Source organism: Schistocerca piceifrons, chromosome 2 (assembly GCF_021461385.2).
Source record: "Schistocerca piceifrons isolate TAMUIC-IGC-003096 chromosome 2, iqSchPice1.1, whole genome shotgun sequence".
NCBI lineage: Eukaryota > Metazoa > Arthropoda > Insecta > Orthoptera > Acrididae > Schistocerca > Schistocerca piceifrons.
The window spans coordinates 651076636-651088421 of NC_060139.1; the positions used below are offsets into that span (position 1 = coordinate 651076636).

Consider the following 11786-nt stretch of genomic DNA (forward strand, 5'->3'; position numbering starts at 1 on the left):
TCCTTTTCTTATTTCACATGCATTGAATGGAGTACTAATTGAAGTACTAAGCCTCGGGGATTTCCATTCCATTCTGAAACAGACTGAATAGGAGTGAAGGTGCATTGTAACCTTTTCAGTTTTCCTTGTTTCTTGGCTCCATAGTTGTCATTTGGTAGAAACTGGTGGACTGAATAAACCTGGTAGTTTTGATGTTGGCAGTCTTTTCCATGAAATAATCCTCCAGAGTAAAAATAAATAATGATCTTATGAATCAGTAAGCTAAATATTGTTCCTATATTAGAGGATACTTTTTGGGTTTCTAGACAACTTGACAGTTCCATTTTTGTATATAGTATTTTTATGGCTAATGCAAGATCTTGATCAGGTATTGAGAGAGTTACTTCTTTGTCACACATGATTACTCGCAACATATAACAAATGGGACTGCATCTTTCATTGAAGTGATGTGTGTACTAAATGAGACAGTCAGTCTAGCTCGACATTTGAAAGCACATTGTTTACCGACCACAGTGGAAAACAACGCAGAAATCTCAGCATTCCGTGTTACTGATTGGTGTTGATATTTTCACCAATGTAAAGAAAATGATACCCCAGTCTGTTCAAGAATATGATCCATGATGTCAAAAGAGTGATACTCATTTGACCACGTGAAACTCGGTTTGACCATTTCCTGTGAACAATGGATGAAAGGCAAGAGCCAGGTTTAATATTCCTAGATCTTGCAGACTCCCCTCACGCTCCCAAACCTCCATACAAGTTTTTCAGTTCATCTGCGATTCTGTAAAAAATGGTATGAGTGATAGGTGTAGTTTACTGGTCAAGCCTTTCTGCTGGAGACTGTACTAGTTAATATGACCATTTCATGAGTTATCTTAGCGAATTGGCACATAGGATTTCCTCCTACCTCTTCTCTGTGAAGCTCTCATAGAGGTTGCCCCTGAAAGTGGCTCCTGTAGCACATTGCATTCTTCAGAAGGTGCAAGCAAGCGACCTGTAATTTAATTGGTGGTGTTGGTAGCTAATCTATGTGAAATAAGTCCCAGGGGGCCTTTAAAATGCATTTATTTGTAAACACTGTAAACTAGTAGCATTTTAGTATTATGAAATGATTGCTATCAAAAAGTTAATAAAATCAGAAATAATAGTAAAGCCAACTATCATATTAACACTTTGCCATCCGCATGTCTCGTACAAATTTATTCGCTTGGTGCCGGCAGTGCTAATTCGGATTACTTGGCTTGTCGACGGCCACTTGTCACCTTTCCGTTGATGATATCGACTTTTGTGCACTTTAATTTTTCAAGAAATCCTCTATTTTGCAGTATCATTCCACAAACTGGAATTTTCTTTTCAAGTAACTTCTCTGCAAGTTCTACACTGTTCTAATAATTATCCATGTAGAGGTGACTTCACTTTCTATAAGAAGGTGTCAATAGTTCCATCATTGTTTTTGATAAAGGTTGTCTAGTGCCGGAATATATCTTGAATGAGGAAATTTATCCCGTACTCGAATCGCACAGCATCCGAATGAGTATGCCATATTTCGTAATTTTCGATGGATTGTAAACTTCAAAATTTTAACTGTCCACACCACAGTATCATTCCTTCATCAATTGAGATGTTTTGACTTAGATTAAATGTTTCTTTAAACTTTTCAGAAAAATAATCAATTACAAATTGCACTTTGAATAGCCATTTGGCATTGCCTGGTTTATTGTTGTTGTCGTCGGAAAAATGTAAAAATGATAATATTTGTCTGAATTAGTTGCGGGACATCATTTTGCGAAATATTGGTGTGTGTATCAATGGATTCGTTGACCAATAATCATCGATCCTTCCTTTTTTTACAGTTTCCTTAAGTATAACAAGCCCAAACCATTTTCTAAGTTCGGATCTCATAACATTGACAGATTTGGCATTTTTTAAATTCAGTTTCCTTCTATTGCAATTTTGACTGTAATACTGGTCGGTTTCATTGCTAATATATTCAAATAGATCCTTCGCAATATATAATTCTACGATATTCTTGATGCTCTGTGTATCTTGGGGAAATACGTGTGGACCGGGAGATCCTTCAAATTTATTATTGGTCCTCCATAAATCATAGTCTGTCTTCCTCGTCTGATTCATCCGAATCAGTTGGCAACCATAGTGTTTACTGAATTCTTCTTGGACGTATTTCACTATCTTCCAACAATTCTGCTTCACTTTCATTTTTTTGATATCCAATGTCTTCCCAATCAGCCAAGTTGTCAAGAACGTCAGACAAGATGAATACAAATTCATCATAAATAATCGTATCGTCTCTTTCGTCTGAGTGCACAAGTACTCATAAAAACAAAAAAACTTATTGACGTGTGTCACTCATTGTTAACTAAACAAAATACCAACAGAATGAAAAAGATACTAAAGTTCTTTCACCAGACATTGTGCGATACTATGCTTACGACACCATTGTAGTGTCACCGGCCACTGAGCGATACCATGCACACACCATTGAGGTGTAGCTGGCCGTTGGCAGCTGTTTCACACACGACACCACTCTGGTGTCGCCGGATGGCCAAGTGTTAAGAACAGGCTCAGTGTACAGCCCATTGGTGACTATCACATATGAACAGGCTCAGAGTTCATCTTATTACCGACTGGCAAGATTAGCACACAGCTGAAATCTCTTGCTTACATTGTAAAACTTCATAGCAAATCCATGTCTTTTGGTAAATTAACAGTATTCAAGTGCTTACTGAATTTACTGGTTTACTGCACAGCATTATCATTGTTTCCAAGCTCTGATAAGCCGTAGGCTTCTCTTAGTACCAGATATGACAAAAGAGGACTGTAATTATTAAAATTTAATAAAGTAGAATCAAGTGATTCCCCTACGTATTTACTCAGCAGAGTAAAATCTATTCTCAAGGCTCAAGTTCCTCTCCTCACTCTCATAATTACTGATATGCCATATGGTTCAGTTGCTACATCTATATCTATGGGAGTGAGCTACCTACTTACTGCAATCTTACTCTGCGACACTGCTCAATGCAGCAAATTGGCTTCGGCTCTCTGCCAAGTTCCAGTAAATGTAAAATTTGGAAAAATTAATACTTTTCAAAATAGGTGAAACCTCACAATTTCCAGAAAGCACTCATCATAGTGTTCCAGTGCAGACCATTAACAGATGTCTGAGTATGGAGAACAGGTTCTCAGATATGTGAATGGCTCGAAGACTTCATAACTACATTGTCTGGGGTAGTGAGTGTTTCTCAGAGATAAGGATTTTGTCAGGAGTTTCCCAGGGAAGTGTGAAGCTCTTGTTCTGTATAAACATAAATAATGTGATGGATAGGGTGACTGTTTGCTGATGATGCTGTAATGTACAAGAAAGTGTTAACATTGAGAGCCTTTCGGAGAATACATGTTAACTTAAACAGAGTATCTGTTTGGTGTGATGAATGGTGGCTTGCTCCAAATTTGGCATGTTGAATGGCAGCGTACTCTAAATGTAGATAAATGTAAGTTAACGAGAATGATTAGGAAAAACAGTCATGTAATGTTCGAATACAGTATTAGTGTTGCGCTGCTTTATGCAGTCTTTTGTTTTGTAAAGAGGTATGAAACGGAACTATCACGTAAGGTCGGTAGTAGTCAGCTTCACTTTGTTGGGGAATTCTAGGAAAATGTAGCTCATCTATGAAGGAGACAGTGTATGGAACATCGGTTTGACCCATTCTTTAGCGGTTGGGAACCCCACCAGATTGAATTAAAGAAAGACATCAAAATGATACAGATACATACTGTTGGTGTGTTACTGGATGGTTTGATCAATACAACAGTATTACAGAGATTCTTCGTGTACTCAAAGGGAATCTCGGAGGGAAGAGGATGTCTTTTGATGAAATGCTTTTGAGAAAATTTAGAGAAGTGACATTTGCAGCTGACTGCAGAACCATTCTGCTGCTGCTGCCAATGTACATTTTGCATAAGGACATCAAAGATAATACAGAATGAGAGAAATTAGGGCTTGTACACAGATGTCACGTTTCCCTCACTCCATTTGAGAATGGAACAGAAAAAGGAATGACTAGTAGTGGTGTAAGGTACATTCTGCCATGCATCATATGGTGGCTTGTGGAGTATGTACGTAGATGTAGATCTGAACCTAAGTGTTTAATATCCCTTCTAAATGCCTAAGGCAGGCTCATCCTCTCCTACCCGTTGCTCCCCAAGTGTCTTACTGGTTTACTCAGTTTTCAGTAGCGTAGACTAACTGATTAATGAGTGGAGGGATCTGTATACAAGTACTTGCTTGGGCACTTCAAAATTCTCTAAATTGTCCAAACTGAATGGGTTGTTTCATTGTAGTGAAGTGCAGTGTAGATATCGAAACTTGTAACTTTTGTGACATTTGTAATCTGCACTTTAGTTCCCAACTTCATGTTGTCAAATTACAGCAACTTTATTATTTGCAAACTGACTACATTATTGTTTAGTTACTACACACAAGACATTCTTTCATTTGGAATCAATTAAATCTCCACATGAGCCTCAGCATTGCTAAAATATTTTTGTAGATGATCAGTTATGTTCACAGTTACTCTTCTCTGTACATTACTTGGAAAAATTTGTGATCACATTGGCAATTCTTACTTGCAATGCATCCAATGTTTGTGATGTCTTTCATTCATTCATTCATTAATCCATCCATCCATCCATACATACATACATACATACATAGCATATGTCATGCTGCAGATCTTAGCAAGAAGGAGAACCTGAACAGTAGAGAAGCTGTTATTAGTAATTTAATCTGTACAGTGCATTAACAACAGACAATCAATATAGTGCTTAATGTTACACGGGCCAGTCACTGTTATGTGATTACTACCTATGGTCAGTGTCAGCATGCAATAACCACTTAGAGATAGCATATGGCAGCACTAGCAGTGGAGGGTATATAACTCATGTTCAGGGGATCCAGAAAGACAATGCAGTCATTGTCATAATATGGATTTATCTGATGTCCAAAAGAGCATGATCATAGACTCTCAGGCCAAGGGTGGAAGCATTTCTGAAACAACTAAGTTTCTAACAGTTTGCATCTTGCCATGGTTAAAGTATCCCATGCATAGCGAAATGACACTATCCAAAACCAGTGCTGAGGCAACTTTGGTGCACCACGGCTGTAGATGACAAGGCTGAATGACTGCTGTGGAGACCTGTACTTGTGAATAGACATGCATCTCTTGAGCAACTGATCACCCAGATGAACCAAGGTCCTACCAATAGTGTCACCTCAGTGATTGTTCACCAAATGTTGCTGTGTACGGGCCTCTACAGCAGGCACCTGGTTCATGCACCCATGCTGATAGCTGTTCATCAGCAACAAAGACTGGAATTCGCATGCCAATACCACAACTGGATGCCCACTGAGTGGCGACAGGTGGCCTTTACAAATGAATTTTGTTTTAAGAAGCTCCATTGGGCGTTGGTGTGTGTGACCCTGCAACAGTCGTTGGAAGGGTATAAGCTGGAGGAGAGAGTGTTAAGATTTGAGAAATGGTCTCATGACATACCTGGGTGATATTATCATTTTGGAAGACACAGTGGATCAACAAAAGTATGCATGTATCCTTGAGGATCATGTTCAGCGCTACATGCAGTTTAACAATGAAAACAATAAATAATTGATAAAATTATTTAATCGAGTAGACAAAGAATCTACTCACCAAGTGGTGGCAGAACACACACATAAAAGACTGTTGTGATTGACAAGCTTTCGGAGCCAGTGGCTCCTTCGTCAGGCAGAAGGGCTGAAGGGGAAGAAAGAAGGATAAAGGATAAAGGAAAAGGACTGGAGAGGTCTAGGAAAAGGGGTAGATTTTGGAAAGTCACCTAGAACTGTGGGTCAGGGGAGACTTACCGTGTGGGATTAGAAGGATAGACTGATTGTTGAGGACTATATCAGACGAGATTTGAAAATCTGAGAGCTTAAAGGTGGAAGACAGGGTAATATGCAAGGCAGAGATTACTACTAAAACATCTTGCACGAGTTAATAAGAGTGCAGCTGCCCACAGCACTGAAGACAGCGTGGCTCCATATCCCTGTCTGTATGTTCTAGAACTTCATTGACTATCTTCCTTCTCATCTCACAGTGGTCCATACTGCAAAAGATGGCTTTTCAGTTTTGTGACAGGTGGTCACATTAATGTTACGGGACAGTGTATAAGTACTTACACTAGCTAAATGTAGCCTATTAAATTAGCAGGAAACCCATTGCTAAAAAAAAAAAGGTGTTGCTTTATCATTTATATTAAGTTGTTTTTCTTTGGGTCGGTCATTTTCCAGGTTATGTGTGATAATGATTGATAATGTCCAAGGGGGTGAAATAAGCTATTTGCTAAATGGTGAAATAAAGTGTTTATTTCAAAATAAAAGTCTTATCCTGGAAAAGGACTTCCCTCAAGAAATTCATAGTGGCTGTATACATAACACAAAAAAGTCTGTTGTTGGTACTGTATTAGTAGCTTCAAATGCAATTGATAACAAGGGTGTTTATCAGAGAATATAGATAACTACATTTGTAACAAGCGATATCTATTTACAATGAAAATGGCTTCTTCTGGTGTAGATTACAGGAATACTGTCATTGAAAGTAGTTAATGAGATAATTGGCAGAAGAAGTGATTTCATAGACTTTCCTGGCGTAATGACTGCTGATATTCTTCACGGGTTTGTAGCTGGATCATATCGTCGTCCAGACACAATATTTCAGTGGACCAGCTGGCCGCCATCTTCAGGTGAGTTAATGCTCGTGCAACAGCGAGGCAGTGCACGAGCATTAACTCACCTGAAGGTGGCGGCCAGCTGGTCCGCCGAAACATTGTGTCTGGACGACGACATGTTCTGGCTGCAAATCCGTGAAGAATATCAGCGGAAGAAGTGGTTAACGAGGTTATCTTCTCAATTTTGACTGGAATTTGCAGAGATTAATAATTTCTTGCTGTATGTACTAGAATACGTAACTCTACTGTGAACCTTAGACAAACAGGTAAAGTCCAATAGTGTTTAATATTGTGATTGTGTATGTCGCAGTTCAGCTGATACTCAACAACAAGCGTAGACGGACTGGGAAGCGAGTGCAAGAAATCCAGGAGTTTTAAAGAGATCTCTGCCAAGTATTCAGTTACCTACTTTACGTAACATTCATACTGCTCAGTTCTGCTAAATAAATACTTCGTGTACGTAAGGTATCCCAGAAGGTGTATCCATAAGATAGCAGCAAGTGATGAAGTCCTATAGAAACCAATGCCATTACCTGTTGAATTAAAAACAAATACTAGCTGGCCCCACACCAAAGCACCACTGATCAGTCAAAAGTGGAGAATACTATGCCCAAGCTTTGGGACCTATAGCTTAATGGTGGTAACATTATCACTGATTCTTGTGGATGACAATCTGCCTGATACTGTCGTATCAGCGGCCCAGACCATTGTTATTAGCTTCCCATTACAATAATTAGCTGTTTGTGCATATGCCATTAGACATTCAGACATGCATAGCCATCTTGGCTCCATGTTTTACAGCTGCTGACAAACCATACTTTACTTACACCAAAGAAGAGACATTGGTGATAAAACCTCAGTATCTAGTATTAGGTCATTTAAGTGATAGTAATGTGATAATAATTTGAAAATAGTGAAGGACTTTCAAAACCCTACATACCCTGTGGATTATTATGGATGTGTGAAGCTAGATACTTGTTATAACTACTTTTATGATTTATATCATACTGCTGTATTTTATTTTGATTAATTTTTTATTTCTGTTCATTAAAAAATGTTAAATAATCTGGTAAAACAATAACAGCTTACATTGTACTGAACTTCTTCTGTTATTTTAGGAAACTTCTTAAGCTCCATCTTCTCTGAACTTGGCAATTCTGATTCGTCAGATGAGGACACACCAAATGAGCCCTGCCCATCCACATCTCGGTTACATATGGAAACTGATAATGCCAACTGAGCAATGAGAAACTTTGTCCTAAATTAATGTGTACAGTGTGGAGGAAAACTGCTCACCAATGTCTATTTCTGTGAATAGTATTTGGATTGCTTGCTGTTATAGACAATTAAAATGATCCAGCCCAGTCTGTTAAATTTATGTAGAAATACCATGGAATTTTGTTGGATATATTTTATTATAGAAAATACTGTCAAACTGCTTTACCCTCCGTTTGCAGTAACAGTGAGTGTACAGTGTGAATGATAATCGAAAATACATTACACAAAGACATTAACACTTCAGCTGTAGTTGAGAAATACATTTTAGAGAGTTTATATTTTTTAACAGATGTGTACATCAAATGCATACTGATGCAGATTAAAGTTTTTTAAACTTCTAGCAAGATATTTCTAATTAACATGTGTGTTTTGTTGAAAAGGGTACAGTGGTGATCCGATAAGAAAATGAGCAGCTGTTTATAATACAAAATGTGATAGTTTTCTAAACACATTTTTTTACCGCTTGAACAGTTTTTTTTATCATTAATACTGGTCCTGTAAACTCATTATAAATATTATTTTCTCTGCCTTAATGACATACAATTATTCTCAAGACAGTGTGATAAGTACCTTTTTGTTGTGAACAGTCAGCTCTCCAATTTCAGATGGTGTTGATTCCATTGTTGGTCTTACAAGTAGCACAAAAGTAGGAATCACAGACAGAAGTTTTAAAGTGTCTGTACAGCAAGTGGCCATTTATGTAGCCTCCAACACAATTTTTTCAGAGACTGTAGTTATAGTATGGTGTTGTGATGGAGTTTCTTGGACCACATTGTCAGATTTAGCCGGGAGCAGTTTTAGGGTGGTAAACTCAGTTTTTACAACCTTCCACTCTTACAGTCATTCTGAGAGAGACAAAGTTTCTTATAAATGTTCGCATCAAGTTGATCGAAGCGAATTGCAGTGTTCTACGAGGCTGTGAATTACATACATCTTTAGTTGTACATATTCAACGGTTAATGTTGTGCACTGTGGCTGCAACGGAAATAACATACAAACAGATAAATCGATTATCAGCTACTTACAGTAAGTAAAATAAATACTTAGTCATTTGGCTTCCTAAAGATGATGGACCTGCATTCATGTTGATATATAAATACTGTTGTCGTCAAGATGATAGCTAACGTATGGTTAGAGGTATGTGTCTAGAACACATTTCAGGATATTTGAATGGGATAATGTAAGGAGTCATACAGTAAACATGTAGCAGTCTATTTTAGAACACTTGTGAGCTGACTGGAAATTTTGTAACATTTGTAAATCTATATTTCTTTTCTTCATGAGTAATGAGTCTAGTTATTTATAATGTGTTTAGGAAAATGAATGCTAATTTGAGTTGTAAAAATGTTTTTGTAAGAATATGTTTGTGGAATGTTTCCGCTTCTGAATTTTTTGTTGTTGAAAAAGCACCAACCAATCACATACCAGTTTCATTGCTTAATAACAAACCAAATTGTGTGTTGTATTTTTGTTGTTGTCTTTGAATATGACTGTGAATTCAGAATGAAATAAAGTGAAATGTTTATGGGATTATAATTTTTAACAAGAAGAAATCCAAAAATGCATACTCTAGAGACAAGTGATATGTGATATAATTAATAAATGTCATTTAATACCTGATACGTATCTGGTGAAGGGATTTTAATGCGCAAATTATGGTCAGAAAAGGGGGAAAAGGTTCAGAAAATAAATACAAAAAGCTGCTGATGAAATTACTTTATTTGGGTTTAAACTAGGTACAATAACTTTCTATGGTTCATTAACACAGTTTTGTTAAACTGGATTACAGACCTCATTTAAATTTTTTGTCAATAAGTCACTGGTGCTTTGAGCTCAGTAACTCTGCTCAGCATCCACAGAAACCAACAGGGGGCAGAACAACTAGAGAAAGAAGAGAGAAAAATACTGAAGGAAAAAAAAAAAAAAAATATATATATATATATATACTAGGTCCCAAAAGAGGTGGATGCGAAGACGTAGGGAAGAACTGTACCGGAACATGAGAACATTATCCGGAGAAATGAGACTCAAAAGGGCAAGGTTTGCTGGACATGTAGTTAGGATGAGTATGGACAGAATGACGAAGAGAGTGTGGGAAACAACAGGGAGGACAAGGGGAGAGACAGGAAACAAGTGGGTTCGGAAGGACCGCATGGAATTGGGGATCAAGGTCAAAGGAAAGGAAAATCGGAGGAACAAATACACACTGACCAATATGCCGGAGATCAATGACAGAGAAGAATGCAGGAAAAGATTAGAGTGTAACCAGTGGAGCCGACAGGAGAAACGGAAACTGAAGATCTCGGAAGAAGAACGGGAGAGAAGAAGAGAAAGAATGAAGAGGTTCTGGGAGAAGAAGAGGAAAATGCGGTCCACGAAGAGACTACCCGTGGTCCTACAGAGGCCGTAACGCAAAAAGAGGAAGCCAACAGAGCATATCTTGTAAGCACCCATATAGGAAGTTCAAAGTTTCTGAGGTTTCAACATCTGAACTTTCCTTGAGATTTAATTTGAATTTGTCTTTAACAAATCCATCAAGAATTTCACTAATGCTCATTAACTTCTCCTACTGTTTCTCCTCCTCCATATCGTCTTCTTCCAAACTCTGAATCATGTCAGGCAGATACTTGTAGCCATACAGTGCAAAAAGTTCCAACTCTAGGTGTTTGTATGTGAAATGTATTCACAGTTTTGAATTTGAAAAACCATCAGCTGTATAAGGGAATGACAACAACGAAAACTCAGAACTCCCACCTTAACCACTTTGCCTATCCGTGCACAAGTCAAGGGCAGACCCAAACTTACGTATATCATCGTTCCTGCATCACAACCTTTACTCGTACACACATTATGTAATTCCCGCTATGGGAGAGTACATTTTAATTGAAAGTTGCTGCCTGGTTGTCATGGATAAATACAATATTGCAGTGCTTGTATTGGTAAGAAGAACAACAGCATGATGTTTCTTCAGATGTTTATCAAATACAGGAATGACAACGTGTGAAAGTTTTGATGTGGCTGTGACTCGTGCATGGATAGCCAAAGTGGTTAAGGTGGGCACTTGCATAAAGAGGAGGAAATCTGGATTCAAGTCCCATTGTGGCACAGATTTTTGTTTTCATAATTTCCTTATACAGCTGATGGTTGTTTGTATTCACAACTGCAAATTCATTTCATGTATTTCATAATCTGTAGTCACCACAGTGCATGTTCCTTCAGACTTGCATGAATGTCAGAAGAAAATTGCGTTGTTCTTCTTAATAACACAGCTACTGCAATATCGTGGCTAGGTCTTTGTTGTTGACAAATTGTTGGGCTTGCTTAATGGTTACTGCATCCATCGAGTCTAGGGCACATAAAAACTGTTGGATTTCATCAAAGTTTCCACACAAGAAAACTGCAACTTATCAAAGTACCCACCTTCTGATGGTAGGAAACTGTGGAAGGTGGAGCCGTGTCATTTCTTGATACAAAACTTTATGACTGGGAGCCTGTACCAGAATCTCTTTCAGAGCAGCAGTGAAGTCATTTTTTCAGCAGTAATTCGCCCTGATACTTCAGCAAACATGATGTAGACAGTGTACAACACATGTCACATGATTGAGGTTGGGGTACATGCCCTTCAATTGTTGGAAAGCCGAAAGCATATAATGTGCTTCATCAATCACCACAAGCCTGGCCTTTTTCGTGTTGTATGTCCCCTAGCCACAGGTTTGTACATTAGTAGT

General features: G+C 38.0%; 1 protein-coding gene across 1 annotated transcript in view; it reads left to right on the forward strand.

Annotated features, from left to right (window-relative positions):
• Nucleotides 1-9588, forward strand: part of LOC124775188 (Golgi to ER traffic protein 4 homolog) — a 72964-nt gene extending 63376 nt beyond the window's left edge. Inside the window, exon 8 of the mRNA XM_047250028.1 lies at nt 7899-9588. Within this exon, the coding sequence (XP_047105984.1) occupies nt 7899-8020 (122 nt within the window). The 3' untranslated portion in view covers nt 8021-9588. The remainder of the gene's footprint in view (nt 1-7898) is intronic.
• Nucleotides 9589-11786: the final 2198 nt, after the last annotated feature.